At 42.5% G+C, this 16,744-nt stretch overlaps 1 protein-coding gene across 1 annotated transcript in view; it reads left to right on the top strand.

The window, feature by feature from the left end:
* Positions 1 to 16,744, top strand: part of LOC129831724 (GDNF family receptor alpha-4-like) — a 512,247-nt gene that overhangs the window by 488,393 nt on the left and 7,110 nt on the right. Inside the window, exon 8 of the mRNA XM_055895115.1 lies at positions 8,826 to 9,013. Within this exon, the coding sequence (XP_055751090.1) occupies positions 8,826 to 9,013 (188 nt within the window). The remainder of the gene's footprint in view (positions 1 to 8,825; positions 9,014 to 16,744) is intronic.

Here is a 16,744-nt window from a genome sequence, read left to right as displayed (position 1 = left end):
CTGAAGACATAGTGAAATGGGCTGTAACTGAAGACACAGTTAAATGGGCTGTAACTGAAGACACAGTTAAATGGGCTGTAACTGAAGACACAGTTAAATGGGCTGTAACTGAAGACATAGTGAAATGGGCTGTAACTGAAGACATAGTGAAATGGGCTGTAACTGAAGACATAGTGAAATGGGCTGTAACTGAAGACATAGTGAAATGGGCTGTAACTGAAGACATAGTGAAATGGGCTGTAACTGAAGACATAGTGAAATGGGCTGTAACTGAAGACATAGTGAAATGGACTGTAACTGAAGACATAGTGAAATGGGCTGTAACTGTAGACATAGTGAAATGGGCTGTAACTGTAGACATAGTGAAATGGGCTGTAACTGAAGACATAGTGAAATGGGCTGTAACTGTAGACGCAGTGAAATGGGCTGTAACTGAAGACATAGTGAAATGGGCTGTAACTGAAGACATAGTGAAATGGGCTGTAACTGAAGACATAGTGAAATGGGCTGTAACTGAAGACATAGTGAAGTGGGCTGTAACTGAAGACATAGTGAAATGGGCTGTAACTGAAGACACAGTTAAATGGGCTGTAACTGAAGACACAGTTAAATGGGCTGTAACTGAAGACATGGACTGTAACTGAAGACATGGACTGTAACTGAAGACATAGTGAAATGGGCTGTAACTGAAGACATAGTGAAATGGGCTGTAACTGAAGACATAGTGAAATGGGCTGTAACTGAAGACATAGTGAAATGGGCTGTAACTGAAGACATAGTGAAATGGGCTGTAACTGAAGACATAGTGAAATGGGCTGTAACTGTAGACATAGTGAAATGGGCTGTAACTGTAGACATAGTGAAATGGGCTGTAACTGTAGACATAGTGAAATGGGCTGTAACTGAAGACATAGTGAAATGGGCTGTAACTGTAGACGCAGTGAAATGGGCTGTAACTGAAGACATAGTGAAATGGGCTGTAACTGAAGACATAGTGAAATGGGCTGTAACTGAAGACACAGTGAAATGGGCGGTAACTGAAGACATGGGCTGTAACTGAAGACATAGTGAAATGGGCTGTAACTGAAGACACAGTTAAATGGGCTGTAACTGAAGACACAGTTAAATGGGCTGTAACTGAAGACATGGACTGTAACTGAAGACATAGTGAAATGGGCTGTAACTGAAGACATAGTGAAATGGGCTGTAACTGAAGACATAGTGAAATGGGCTGTAACTGAAGACATAGTGAAATGGGCTGTAACTGAAGACATAGTGAAATGGACTGTAACTGAAGACATAGTGAAATGGGCTGTAACTGTAGACATAGTGAAATGGGCTGTAACTGTAGACATAGTGAAATGGGCTGTAACTGAAGACATAGTGAAATGGGCTGTAACTGTAGACGCAGTGAAATGGGCTGTAACTGAAGACATAGTGAAATGGGCTGTAACTGAAGACATAGTGAAATGGGCTGTAACTGAAGACATAGTGAAATGGGCTGTAACTGAAGACATAGTGAAATGGGCTGTAACTGTAAACATAGTGAAATGGGCTGTAACTGTAAACATAGTGAAATGGGCTGTAACTGAAGACAGTGAAATGGGCTGTAACTGAAGACAGTGAAATGGGCTGTAACTGTAGACATAGTGAAATGGGCTGTAACTGAAGACATAGTGAAATGGGCTGTAACTGAAGACATAGTGAAATGGGCTGTAACTGAAGACATAGTGAAATGGGCTGTAACTGAAGACATAGTGAAATGGGCTGTAACTGAAGACATAGTGAAATGGGCTGTAACTGAAGACACAGTTAAATGGGCTGTAACTGAAGACACAGTTAAATGGGCTGTAACTGAAGACACAGTTAAATGGGCTGTAACTGAAGACATGGACTGTAACTGAAGACATAGTGAAATGGGCTGTAACTGAAGACATAGTGAAATGGGCTGTAACTGAAGACATAGTGAAATGGGCTGTAACTGAAGACATAGTGAAATGGGCTGTAACTGAAGACATAGTGAAATGGGCTGTAACTGAAGACATAGTGAAATGGACTGTAACTGAAGACATAGTGAAATGGGCTGTAACTGTAGACATAGTGAAATGGGCTGTAACTGTAGACATAGTGAAATGGGCTGTAACTGAAGACATAGTGAAATGGGCTGTAACTGTAGACGCAGTGAAATGGGCTGTAACTGAAGACATAGTGAAATGGGCTGTAACTGAAGACACAGTGAAATGGGCGGTAACTGAAGACATGGGCTGTAAATGAAGACATAGTGAAATGGGCTGTAACTGTAGACATAGTGAAATGGGCTGTAACTGAAGACATAGTGAAATGGGCTGTAACTGAAGACATAGTGAAATGGGCTGTAACTGAAGACATAGTGAAATGGGCTGTAACTGAAGACACAGTGAAATGGGCTGTAACTGAAGACACAGTGAAATGGGCTGTAACTGAAGACATGGGCTGTAACTGAAGACATAGTGAAATGGGCTGTAACTGTAGACATAGGGAAATGGGCTGTAACTGAAGACATAGTGAAATGGGCTGTAACTGTAGACATAGTGAAATGGGCTGTAACTGTAGACATAGTGAAATGGGCTGTAACTGAAGACACAGTGAAATGGGCTGTAACTGAAGACATAGTGAAATGGGCTGTAACTGAAGACATAGTGAAATGGGCTGTAACTGAAGACATAGTGAAATGGGCTGTAACTGAAGACAGTGAAATGGACTGTAACTGAAGACATAGTGAAATGGACTGTAACTGAAGACAGTGAAATGGGCTGTAACTGAAGACATAGTGAAATGGGCTGTAACTGAAGACATAGTGAAATGGGCTGTAACTGAAGACATAGTGAAATGGGCTGTAACTGAAGACATGGGCTGTAACTGAAGACATAGTGAAATGGGCTGTAACTGAAGACACAGTGAAATGGGCTGTAACTGAAGACATAGTGAAATGGGCTGTAACTGTAGACATAGTGAAATGGGCTGTAACTGAAGACATAGTGAAATGGGCTGTAACTGAAGACAGAGTGAAATGGGCTGTAACTGAAGACATAGTGAAATGGGCTGTAACTGAAGACATAGTGAAATGGGCTGTAACTGAAGACATGGGCTGTAACTGAAGACATAGTGAAATGGGCTGTAACTGAAGACACAGTGAAATGGGCTGTAACTGAAGACATGGGCTGTAACTGAAGACATAGTGAAATTGGCTGTAACTGTAGACATAGGGAAATGGGCTGTAGCTGAAGACATAGTGAAATGGGCTGTAGCTGAAGACATAGTGAAATGGGCTGTAACTGAAGACATAGTGAAATGGGCTGTAACTGTAGACATAGGGAAATGGGCTGTAACTGAAGACATAGTGAAATGGGCTGTAACTGAAGACATAGTGAAATGGGCTGTAACTGTAGACATAGTGAAATGGGCTGTAACTGAAGACACAGTGAAATGGGCTGTAACTGTAGACACAGTGAAATGGACTGTAACTGAAGACACCGTGAAATGGACTGTAACTGAAGACATAGTGAAATGGACTGTAACTGAAGACATAGTGAAATGGACTGTAACTGAAGACATAGTGAAATGGGCTGTAACTGAAGACACAGTGAAATGGGCTGTAACTGAAGACACAGTGAAATGGGCTGTAACTGAAGACACAGTGAAATGGGCTGTAACCGAAGACATAGTGAAATGGGCTGTAACCGAAGACATAGTGAAATGGGCTGTAACCGAAGACACAGTGAAATGGGCTGTAACCGAAGACACAGTGAAATGGGCTGTAACCGAAGACACAGTGAAATGGGCTGTAACCGAAGACACAGTGAAATGGGCTGTAACCGAAGACACAGTGAAATGGGCTGTAACCGAAGACACAGTGAAATGGGCTGTAACCGAAGACATAGTGAAATGGGCTGTAACTGAAGACACAGTGAAATGGGCTGTCACTGAAGACACAGTGAAATGGGCTGTAACTGAAGACATAGTGAAATGGGCTGTAACTGTAGACATAGTGAAATGGGCTGTAACTGTAGACATAGTGAAATGGACTGTAACTGTAGACATAGTGAAATGGGCTGTAACTGTAGACATAGTGAAATGGGCTGTAACTGTAGACATAGTGAAATGGGCTGTAACTGAAGACATAGTGAAATGGACTGTAACTGAAGACATAGTGAAGTGGGCTGTAACTGAAGACATAGTGAAATGGGCTGTAACGGTAGACATAGTGAAATGGGCTGTAACTGAAGACATAGTGAAATGGGCTGTAACTGAAGACATAGTGAAATGGGCTGTAACTGTAGACATAGTGAAATGGGCTGTAACTGTAGACATAGTGAAATGGGCTGTAACTGAAGACATAGTGAAATGGACTGTAACTGAAGACATAGTGAAATGGGCTGTAACTGAAGACATAGTGAAATGGGCTGTAACGGTAGACATAGTGAAATGGGCTGTAACTGAAGACATAGTGAAATGGGCTGTAACTGAAGACATAGTGAAATGGGCTGTAACTGAAGACATAGTGAAATGGGCTGTAACTGAAGACATAGTGAAATGGGCTGTAACTGTAGACACAGTGAAATGGGCTGTAACTGAAGACATAGTGAAATGGACTGTAACTGTAGACATAGTGAAATGGACTGTAACTGAAGACACAGTGAAAATGCTGTAACTGTAGACATAGTGAAATGGGCTGTAACTGAAGACATAGTGAAATGGACTGTAACTGAAGACATAGTGAAATGGGCTGTAACTGAAGACATAGTGAAATGGGCTGTAACTGAAGACATAGTGAAATGGGCTGTAACTGTAGACATAGTGAAATGGGCTGTAACTGAAGACATAGTGAAATGGGCTGTAACTGAAGACATAGTGAAATGGGCTGTAACTGAAGACATAGTGAAATGGGCTGTAACTGAAGACATAGTGAAATGGGCTGTAACTGAAGACATAGTGAAATGGGCTGTAACTGAAGACATAGTGAAATGGGCTGTAACTGAAGACATAGTGAAATGGGCTGTAACTGTAGACACAGTGAAATGGGCTGTAACTGAAGACATAGTGAAATGGACTGTAACTGTAGACATAGTGAAATGGACTGTAACTGAAGACACAGTGAAAATGCTGTAACTGTAGACATAGTGAAATGGGCTGTAACTGAAGACATAGTGAAATGGACTGTAACTGAAGACATAGTGAAATGGGCTGTAACTGAAGACATAGTGAAATGGGCTGTAACTGAAGACATAGTGAAATGGGCTGTAACTGTAGACACAGTGAAATGAACTGTAACTGTAGACACAGTGAAATGGGCTGTAACTGAAGACATAGTGAAATGGGCTGTAACTGTAGACATAGTGAAATGGGCTGTAACTGAAGACACAGTGAAATGGGCTGTAACTGAAGACAGTGAAATGGACTGTAACTGAAGACAGTGAAATGGACTGTAACTGAAGACAGTGAAATGGGCTGTAACTGAAGACACAGTGAAATGGGCTGTAACTGAAGACACAGTGAAATGGACTGTAACTGAAGACACAGTGAAATGGACTGTAACTGAAGACACAGTGAAATGGACTGTAACTGAAGACACAGTGAAATGGGCTGTAACTGTAGACACAGTGAAATGGGCTGTAACTGAAGACATAGTGAAATGGGCTGTAACTGAAGACACAGTGAAATGGGCTGTAACTGAAGACACAGTGAAATGGGCTGTAACTGAAGACAGTGAAATGGACTGTAACTGAAGACAGTGAAATGGACTGTAACTGAAGACAGTGAAATGGGCTGTAACTGAAGACATAGTGAAATGGGCTGTAACTGAAGACACAGTGAAATGGACTGTAACTGAAGACACAGTGAAATGGACTGTAACTGAAGACACAGTGAAATGGACTGTAACTGAAGACACAGTGAAATGGGCTGTAACTGTAGACACAGTGAAATGGGCTGTAACTGAAGACATAGTGAAATGGGCTGTAACTGAAGACACAGTGAAATGGGCTGTAACTGAAGACACAGTGAAATGGGCTGTAACTGAAGACACAGTGAAATGGACTGTAACTGAAGACACAGTGAAATGGACTGTAACTGAAGACAAAGTGAAATAGGCTGTAACTGAAAACATAGTGAAATGGACTGTAACTGAAGACAGTGAAATGGACTGTAACTGAAGACATAGTGAAATGGACTGTAACTGAAGACAGTGAAATGGACTGTAACTGAAGACATAGTGAAATGGACTGTAACTGAAGACATAGTGAAATGGGCTGTAACTGAAGACACAGTGAAATGAGCTGTAACTGAAGACATAGTGAAATGGGCTGTAACTGAAGACATAGTGAAATGGGCTGTAACTGTAGACATAGTGAAATGGGCTGTAACTGAAGACACAGTGAAATGGGCTGTAACTGAAGACAGTGAAATGGACTGTAACTGAAGACAGTGAAATGGACTGTAACTGAAGACAGTGAAATGGGCTGTAACTGAAGACATAGTGAAATGGGCTGTAACTGAAGACACAGTGAAATGGACTGTAACTGAAGACACAGTGAAATGGACTGTAACTGAAGACACAGTGAAATGGACTGTAACTGAAGACACAGTGAAATGGGCTGTAACTGTAGACACAGTGAAATGGGCTGTAACTGAAGACATAGTGAAATGGGCTGTAAGTGAAGACACAGTGAAATGGGCTGTAACTGAAGACACAGTGAAATGGGCTGTAACTGAAGACACAGTGAAATGGACTGTAACTGAAGACACAGTGAAATGGACTGTAACTGAAGACAAAGTGAAATAGGCTGTAACTGAAAACATAGTGAAATGGACTGTAACTGAAGACAGTGAAATGGACTGTAACTGAAGACATAGTGAAATGGACTGTAACTGAAGACAGTGAAATGGACTGTAACTGAAGACATAGTGAAATGGACTGTAACTGAAGACATAGTGAAATGGGCTGTAACTGAAGACACAGTGAAATGAGCTGTAACTGAAGACATAGTGAAATGGGCTGTAACTGAAGACATGGACTGTAACTGAAGACATAGTGAAAAGGGCTGTAACTGAAGACATAGTGAAATGGGCTGTAACTGAAGACATAGTGAAATGGGCTGTAACTGAAGACATAGTGAAATGGGCTGTAACTGAAGACACAGTGAAATGGGCTGTAACTGAAGACACAGTGAAATGGGCTGTAACTGAAGACATAGTGAAATGGGCTGTAACTGTAGACATAGTGAAATGGGCTGTAACTGAAGACACAGTGAAATGGGCTGTAACTGAAGACACAGTGAAATGGGCTGTAACTGAAGACATAGGGAAATGGGCTGTAACTGAAGACACAGTGAAATGGGCTGTAACTGAAGACAGTGAAATGGACTGTAACTGAAGACAGTGAAATGGACTGTAACTGAAGACAGTGAAATGGGCTGTAACTGAAGACATAGTGAAATGGGCTGTAACTGAAGACATAGTGAAATGGGCTGTAACTGAAGACACAGTGAAATGGACTGTAACTGAAGACACAGTGAAATGGACTGTAACTGAAGACACAGTGAAATGGACTGTAACTGAAGACACAGTGAAATGGGCTGTAACTGTAGACACAGTGAAATGGGCTGTAACTGAAGACACAGTGAAATGAGCTGTAACTGAAGACATAGTGAAATGGGCTGTAACTGAAGACATGGACTGTAACTGAAGACATAGTGAAATGGGCTGTAACTGAAGACATAGTGAAATGGGCTGTAACTGAAGACATAGTGAAATGGGCTGTAACTGAAGACATAGTGAAATGGACTGTAACTGAAGACAGTGAAATGGACTGTAACTGAAGACATAGTGAAATGGACTGTAACTGAAGACAGTGAAATGGGCTGTAACTGAAGACACAGTGAAATGGGCTGTAACTGAAGACACAGTGAAATGGGCTTTAACTGAAGACAGTGAAATGGGCTTTAACTGAAGACAGTGAAATGGGCTGTAACTGAAGACATAGTGAAATGGGCTGTAACTGAAGACATAGTGAAATGGGCTGTAACTGAAGACATAGTGAAATGGGCTGTAACTGAAGACACAGTGAAATGGGCTGTAACTGTAGACATAGTGAAATGGGCTGTAACTGAAGACACAGTGAAATGGGCTGTAACTGTAGAAATAGTGAAATGGGCTGTAACTGAAGACATAGTGAAATGGGCTGTAACTGAAGACATAGTGAAATGGGCTGTAACTGAAGACACAGTGAAATGGGCTGTAACTGAAGACATAGTGAAATGGGCTGTAACTGAAGACATAGTGAAATGGGCTGTAACTGAAGACACAGTGAAATGGGCTGTAACTGAAGACATAGTGAAATGGGCTGTAACTGAAGACATAGTGAAATGGGCTGTAACTGAAGACATAGTGAAATGGGCTGTAACTGAAGACATAGTGAAATGGGCTGTAACTGAAGACACAGTGAAATGGGCTGTAACTGAAGACAGTGAAATGGGCTGTAACTGAAGACACAGTGAAATGGAGCAGTTCCCTGCTGAAAAGTGGGTCAAATTGCCAGTAGAACGGTTTAGCAACTCATGCATGGCTACCAGAAGCCTTTGTATGCAGTTATCTTCGCCAAAGACAACCAAGAACTAGCTCCGGGGATGTCTATAGTTTTGTCCATGTCATTCATCTTTTTTTTCTAAATTAAAATTGTAAATTGTAATTAAAATTGTTTACAAAAAAATCTAATTGGTACTGTAATGTTAAAAACCCAATAAGTTGTGGAGACTAAAAGTCACATTCCTCTTGATTGTTCTGAACAGAGAAAGCAATGTTGGCGTTTGGGAACGAGACGGACAAGCAGTCCTCCACCGGAGCAGCCAACCAACCAGACACGCCCAGCTCCACTCTCGCTACCCCCAACAACCACATCCAGCACCCGGCAACCACCGTCCCTGGTATCACCATGGAAACAAAACAGAATGTCCTGAGAGAACAGATTCCCACTCAGGTGAGGTGGAGCAGAGAAAGGGATGAAGCGAGGGAGGAGAGGACAGGTGGAGGAGAGGACAGGTGGAGGAGAGGACAGGTGGAGGAGAGGACAGGTGGAGGAGAGGACAGGTAAAGGAGAGGACAGGTGGAGGAGAGGACAGGTGGAGGGGAGGACAGGTGGAGGAGAGGACAGGTGGAGGAGAGGACAGGTGGAGGAAAGCAGAGGAGAGGACAGGTGGAGGAAAGCAGAGGAGAGGACAGGTGGAGGAGAGGACAGGTGGAGGAGAGGACAGGTGGAGGAAAGCAGAGGAGAGGACAGGTGGAGGAGAGGACAGGTGGCGGAGAGGACAGGTGCCGGAATGCAGAGGAGAGGACAGGTGGAGGAGAGGACAGGTGAGGGAGAGGACAGGTGGCGGAAAGCAGAGGAGAGGACAGGTGGAGGAAAGCAGAGGAGAGGACAGGTGGAGGAGAGGACAGGTGGAGGAGAGGACAGGTGGAGGAAAGCAGAGGAGAGGACAGGTGGAGGAGAGGACAGGTGGCGGAGAGGACAGGTGGCGGAAAGCAGAGGAGAGGACAGGTGGAGGAGAGGACAGGTGGCGGAGAGGACAGGTGGCGGAAAGCAGAGGAGAGGACAGGTGGAGGAGAGGACAGGTGGCGGAAAGCAGAGGAGAGGACAGGTGGAGGAGAGGACAGGTGGCGGAGAGGACAGGTGGCGGAAAGCAGAGGAGAGGACAGGTGGAAGAGAGGACAGGTGAGGAAAGCAGAGGAGAGGACAGGTGGAGGAAAGCAGAGGAGAGGACAGGTGGAGGAGAGGACAGGTAGAGGAGAGGACAGGTGGAGGAAAGCAGAGGAGAGGACAGGTGGAGGAGAGGACAGGTGGAGGAGAGGACAGGTGGAGGAGAGGACAGGCGGAGGAAAGCAGAGGAGAGGACAGGTGGAGGAGAGGACAGGTGGAGGAAAGCAGAGGAGAGGACAGGTGGAGGAAAGCAGAGGAGAGGACAGGTGGAGGAAAGCAGAGGAGAGGACAGGTGGAGGAGAGGACAGGTGGAGGAAAGCAGAGGAGAGGACAGGTGGAGGAAAGCAGAGGAGAGGACAGGTGGAGGAAAGCAGAGGAGAGGACAGGTGGAGGAGAGGACAGGTGGAGGAGAGGACAGGTGGAGGAAAGCAGAGGAGAAGACAGGTGGAGGAAAGCAGAGGAGAGGAGAAAACGGATAAGAGAAATGAAGCGAGGCAAAGTTTTGAAATATCTACACTGCATTCCACACTACTCCCATTGGACCCTGGTCTAAAGTAGTGCACTATATAGGGCCCTGGTCAACAGTAGTGCACTATATAGGGCCCTGGGCATAGTAGTGTACTATATAGGGAATAGGGCCCTGATCAACAGTAGTGTACTATATAGGGAATAGGGCCCTGATCAACAGTAGTGTTCTATATAGGGAATAGGGCCCTGGTCAACAGTAGTGCACTATATAGGGAATAGGGCTCTGGTCAACAGTAGTGTACTATATAGGGAATAGGGCCCTGGTCAACAGTAGTGTTCTATATAGGGAATAGGGCCCTGATCAACAGTAGTGTTCTATATAGGGAATAGGGCCCTGGTCAACAGTAGTGTACTATATAGGGAATAGGGCCCTGGTCAACAGTAGTGTACTATATAGGGAATAGGGCTCTGGTCAACAGTAGTGCACTATATAGGGAATAGGGCCCTGGTCAACAGTAGTGCACTATATAGGGAATAGGGCCCTGGTCAACAGTAGTGCACTACATAGGGAATAGGACCCTGGTCAACAGTAGTGCACTATATAGGGAATAGGGCTCTGGTCAACAGTAGTGTACTATATAGGGAATAGGGCCCTGGTCAACAGTAGTGTACTATATAGGGAATAGGGCTCTGGTCAACAGTAGTGCACTATATAGGGAATAGGGCCCTGGTTAACTGTTGTCGCGTCTTTGACTATGCCAGATTCATTGCTATGACATGCTATTCCATAAAATAATTTCTCCGTAATTAATATTACCTGATTGAACTAATCAGGTAAATGTAATTAACTAGAGAGGGACACCACGGAATAATATTTATAGAGCTGTTACCTTCCGAATAAACTCTTAAAGATTTAGTAATATTTTACTAAATAGCAGTCACATTAATCGTCATTTTATTCAGTCTCATCTGAAAGTTGTAAATCCTTGGTTATCTGCAAGAATCCTGGCTAACAAGTTGAATCAGCAATACAAAATTGGGTTTAATTATTTATTTACTAAATACCTAACTAATCACACAGAATCACACATATCCAATTAAATCATAACTTGAATCACAAACTTGCCGTCATAAAGGCAAACGTCCCTAGCGGGCGGAATAGACATGACAGCTTGTTACACAAAGGAAAGGGGCTGGGTTTTAGTGAAAGAGCGGGAGACTGGAACAGAGGCGAAGCTGTGCTATCGTAAATACAGTATCTTATGCATTCTAAATTACCGCCCATTTGGAAAAGGAAAATGCAATAAATATTTACTCTGAGCTGCGCTTCGGTAGGTTGGCGGTAGATGGAAGACCGTATCGCCAACCCGAGTCCTCTGTCCTCTGAAGAATGTCTCTGGTGATCACTGGATACGTTGGAGTAACGTCGTGGGTAGTAGACGGGATACTCTGACTGTCCTTCCTAACCTGCGTTTGTAGCAGCTGTTGCTAACTCAACGGCTAGGAGATATCACTTCTGTAGTGAATAAGAGTTCAAAGTTCATACCATTTACAACCAAAGTCCATGCTGATGTTGGCTTAGTTCTGTAGTTATTATCTGAACCATTCTGACATCGGATCGTCATCCTAAATGTACCCGGAACAGGAAGTCATATTCTTGTCAATGGCTTTTATAGTGGAGGGAGAGGGGTGTGTCTGAAAAGTCTATTACCCATGCCTCTTCACAGGGGCGGGCCCCTAGTTGAGCAGAAGCCAAATTTATGGTCAACAGTAGTGCACTATATTGGGAATAGGGCCCTGGTCAACAGTACTGCACTATATAGGTAATAGGGCCCTGGTCTAAAGCAGTGTACTATATAGGGAATAGGGCCCTGGTCAACAGTACTGCACTATATAGGTAATAGGGCCCTGGTCTAAAGTAGTGTACTATATAGGGAATAGGGCTCAAGCATGATAATACAGGGTGATGGGTGAATCAAATAAGTGTATTTGTCACGTGCGCCGAATACAACAGGTGTAGACCTTACAGTGAAATGCTTATTTACAGGCTCTAACGAATAGTGCAAAAAAGGTGAACAATAGGTAAGTAAAGAAATAAAGCAACAGTAAAAAGACAGGCTATATACAGTAGAGGGGCTATATACAGTAGAGGGGCTATATACAGTAGAGGGGCTATATACAGTAGAGAGGTTATATACAGTAGAGAGGCTATACACAGTAGTGAGGCTATATACAGTAGAGAGGTTATATACAGTAGAGGGGCTATATACAGTAGAGGGGCTATATACAGTAGAGGGGCTATATACAGTAGAGAGGTTATATACAGTAGAGAGGCTACATACAGTAGAGGGGCTATATGCAGTAGAGAGGCTATATACAGTAGAGAGGTTATATACAGTAAAGAGGCTATATGCAGTAGAGAGGCTATATACAGTAGAGAGGCTATATACAGTAGAGAGGCTATATACAGTAGAGAGGCTATATGCAGTAGAGAGGCTATATACAGTAGAGAGGCTATATACAGTAGAGAGGCTATATACAGTAGAGAGGTTATATACAGTAGAGGGGCTATATACAGTAGAGGGGCTATATGCAGTAGAGAGGCTATATGCAGTAGAGAGGCTATATGCAGTAGAGAGGCTATAGACAGACACAGGTTAGTCAGGCTGATTGAGGTAGTATGTACATGTAGATATGGTTAAAGTGGCTATGCATATATGATAAACAGAGAGTAGCAGCAGCGTAAAATGGGGGTTGGGGGGGCACACAATGCAAGTAGTCCAGGTAGCCATTTGGTTACCTGTTCAGGAGTCTTATGGCTTGGGGGTAAAACATCATCAGACTACTAAAAAGCCTGTGCTCTCGGTCTAGGGGCCTGGCTCGTGTCTTTGGCTATGCCGGATTAAGTGATATGACATGCTATTCTATAAAATTCTTTCTCTGTAATTAATATTACCTGATTGAGCTAATCATGTACATGTAAATAACTAGAAAGTCCGGGCACCACAAAATAATGTTTATAGAGCTATATATATATATATATCTTCCGAATGAACTCTGAAAGACCTGGTAATATTTTACCTCAATAGCAGTCAATATTTAATCGTCACCTTATTTCAGTCTCATCTGAACATCGTTGTAACGGCAGTTTAAGTCGTCCTCCTCCTCAGACGAGGAGAGGCGAGAAGGATCTGAGGACCAATGTGGACCAATGTGGACCAATGTGCAGCGTGGTAATTTTCCATGATTTAATTAACACAAAACAAGACACTATACAAAATGACAAAACAAACTAACCGTCACAGTCCTAATTGGTGCAGACAAAACACAAAGACAGGAAACAACCACCCACAATCCCCAACACAAAACAAGCCACCTATATATGATTCTCAATCAGGGACAACGATTTACAGCTGTCTCTGATTGAGAACCATATTAGGCTGAACACAGAAACAGACGAACTAGACACACAACATAGAATTCCCACCCAGCTCACGTCCTGACCAACACTAAACAAGCAAAACACATAAGAACTCTGGTCAGGACGTTACAATCGTAGAATTCTTGGTTATCTTCACGAACCCTGGCTAACAAGTTGAATCAGCAATATTTATTTAATAAATACCTAAACAATCACACAGAATTACATAAACACAGAATGGATCATACATTGATTAAAAATGATGTCCTACAAGAAAACGTCCCTGGGGGACGGAACCTGTATGACGGCTGGTTACACAAAGAGAGGGGGTTGGGCTTGAATGAAAGTGCGGGAGGACTGAAGAACAAAGGGAGAAGCCATGCTATCGTAAATACAGAATCTTATGCATTCTAAATAACCGCCCATTTGGAAAAGGAAAATGTAATAAATTTTTCCTCTGAGCTGCGCTTCAATAGGTTGGTTGTAGATGGAAGACCGTGTTGCCCAACAGAGATCGTCCTTGTCCTCTGACGAGTGTCTCTGGTGGTAAACAAGATACGTTGTAGTGTCGTCGTTGTGTTGTAGACTGGATACGTCGTCCGTCCTTTCCTAGCCCACATTTACAGCGGCCGCTGCTAACTCAACGGCTAGGAGGTATCACTTCTGGAGTGAATAAGAGTTCAAAATTCATACCAAGTTGGCATACTTTTAGCTCATGCTATATTCTGGCTGGTCTAATCGAAGTTCATCCTTTCGGCGTGTTGATGCTCATCTTGAAATTCGATGCTAATTTCGCTAAGTTATTATCTGAGCCCTTTCAACGTGGAGATCGTCGTCCTCTCGGCCTTGGAACACAAAGTTACATTTTCGTCAAGGGCTTTATATAGGAAGGGAGAGAAGGGCGTGTTTCATAGTTTATAGCCAATGTCTCTTCACATGGGCGTGGCCACTGAGTGAGCAGAGCTTTAACCTTATGAAAACCCAATTCTCTCATTTGGAAGCTAAAATTACATTTCATCTTTTCACAAATAGTTTCATATTTAAACATTTAAATTGCACAACAATTCCATGTGAATCTGATAACTATAATGTGTAGACTTTCCCAGATACAGTTTATGTCATCCTGTCATCAGTCATAATGTCTCAGATAACAACCGAACTGACATCATATTCATTAAGTACCAACGCATATTTTCAACTGGTTGGATTACCGAAATATGGTTCCTTTCCCCACACCTTTTGATGTTCCCAGACTCTCTATGTTTAACAAAGGTTCTTCAAGAGTCCTTCTGTAGAGTCAAGAGAGAGGAAAAGGGAGAAAGGTATTTATATGGGGGGGGGTCATAAACCTCACCCACACGCCAACGTCATGACACCTGCCTAACGAGTCCATAACCTGAAGACGTGTCCTTACGATTAAGCAGAAAGGTCTTTGTACTCTGAGGGAGGCAGCTTAGTTTCTAGAGCTTCTGACCTCTGACTGGCAACGTTGACCATCTGGGCCAGACAGCTCCAGCACTGTTTGGTCCTTCAGTTGTTTGTAGTTGAGGTTTTGCCAGGTCCCACTCGCAAAGGAGTTTTGTCACCTCAAGGATTTTTTCCCAGGTTGAATAAAGTTTAAATAAATACAGAGTATAAATAATAAAGTAGATCCAGTCTCCATGAACCCTACATGTCACCCCCACACGGCATCTGGAAGTCACAATATGAAGCCCTTCTTTTTATCGACTCCCAACAGGAAATTGCCTCAGACGCCTTGAGAGTAGAGCTTCTGGAATAGGACAGTACACAGCAAGGAGACAGTCATATGTGCAACAACTAATTCTAAACATACAAACTCAACAGGTCTGTCTTTATTCTAAACATACAAACTCAACAGGTCTGTCTTTATTCTGTCTTTATTCTAAACGTACAACACAACAGGTCTGTCTTTATTCTAAACATACAACTCAACAGGTCTGTCTTTATTCTAAACATACAACTCAACAGGTCTGTCTTTATTCTGTCTTTATTCTAAACGTACAACACAACAGGTCTGTCTTTATTCTGTCTTTATTCTAAACGTACAACACAACAGGTCTGTCTTTATTCTAAATGTACAACACAACAGGTCTGTCTTTATTCTGTCTTTATTCTAAACATACAACACAACAGGTCTGTCTTTATTCTAAATGTACAACACAACAGGTCTGTCTTTATTCTGTCTTTATTCTAAACGTACAACACAACAGGTCTGTCTTTATTCTAAACGTACAACACAACAGGTCTGTCTTTATTCTAAACGTACAACACAACAGGTCTGTCTTTATTCTAAACGTACAACTCAACAGGTCTGTCTTTATTCTGTCTTTATTCTAAACATACAACACAACAGGTCTGTCTTTATTCTGTCTTTATTCTAAACGTACAACACAACAGGTCTGTCTTTAATCTAAACGTACAACACAACAGGTCTGTCTTTATTCTGTCTTTATTCTAAACGTACAACACAACAGGTCTGTCTTTAATCTAAACGTACAACACAACAGGTCTGTCTTTATTCTGTCTTTATTCTAAACGTACAACTCAACAGGTCTGTCTTTATTCTGTCTTTATTCTAAACATACAACTCAACAGGTCTGTCTTTATTCTAAACGTACAACACAACAGGTCTGTCTTTATTCTGTCTTTATTCTAAACATACAACACAACAGGTCTGTCTTTATTCTAAACGTACAACACAACAGGTCTGTCTTTAATCTAAACATACAACACAACAGGTCTGTCTTTATTCTAAACATACAACTCAACAGGTCTGTCTTTATTCTAAACGTACAACACAACAGGTCTGTCTTTATTCTGTCTTTATTCTAAACGTACAACACAACAGGTCTGTCTTTATTCTAAACGTACAACACAACAGGTCTGTCTTTATTCTGTCTTTATTCTAAACATACAACACAACAGGTCTGTCTTTATTCTAAACGTACAACACAAAAGGTCTGTCTTTATTCTAAACATACAACACAACAGGTCTGTCTTTATTCTGTCTTTATTCTAAACGTACAACACAACAGGTCTGTCTTTATTCTAAACGTACAACTCAACAGGTCTGTCTTTATTCTAAACGTACAACTCAACAGGTC

This window comes from Salvelinus fontinalis, chromosome 33 (assembly GCF_029448725.1).
Source record: "Salvelinus fontinalis isolate EN_2023a chromosome 33, ASM2944872v1, whole genome shotgun sequence".
In the NCBI taxonomy this organism is placed as follows: domain Eukaryota; kingdom Metazoa; phylum Chordata; class Actinopteri; order Salmoniformes; family Salmonidae; genus Salvelinus; species Salvelinus fontinalis.
This window is presented reverse-complemented; position numbering and strand designations above follow the sequence as displayed.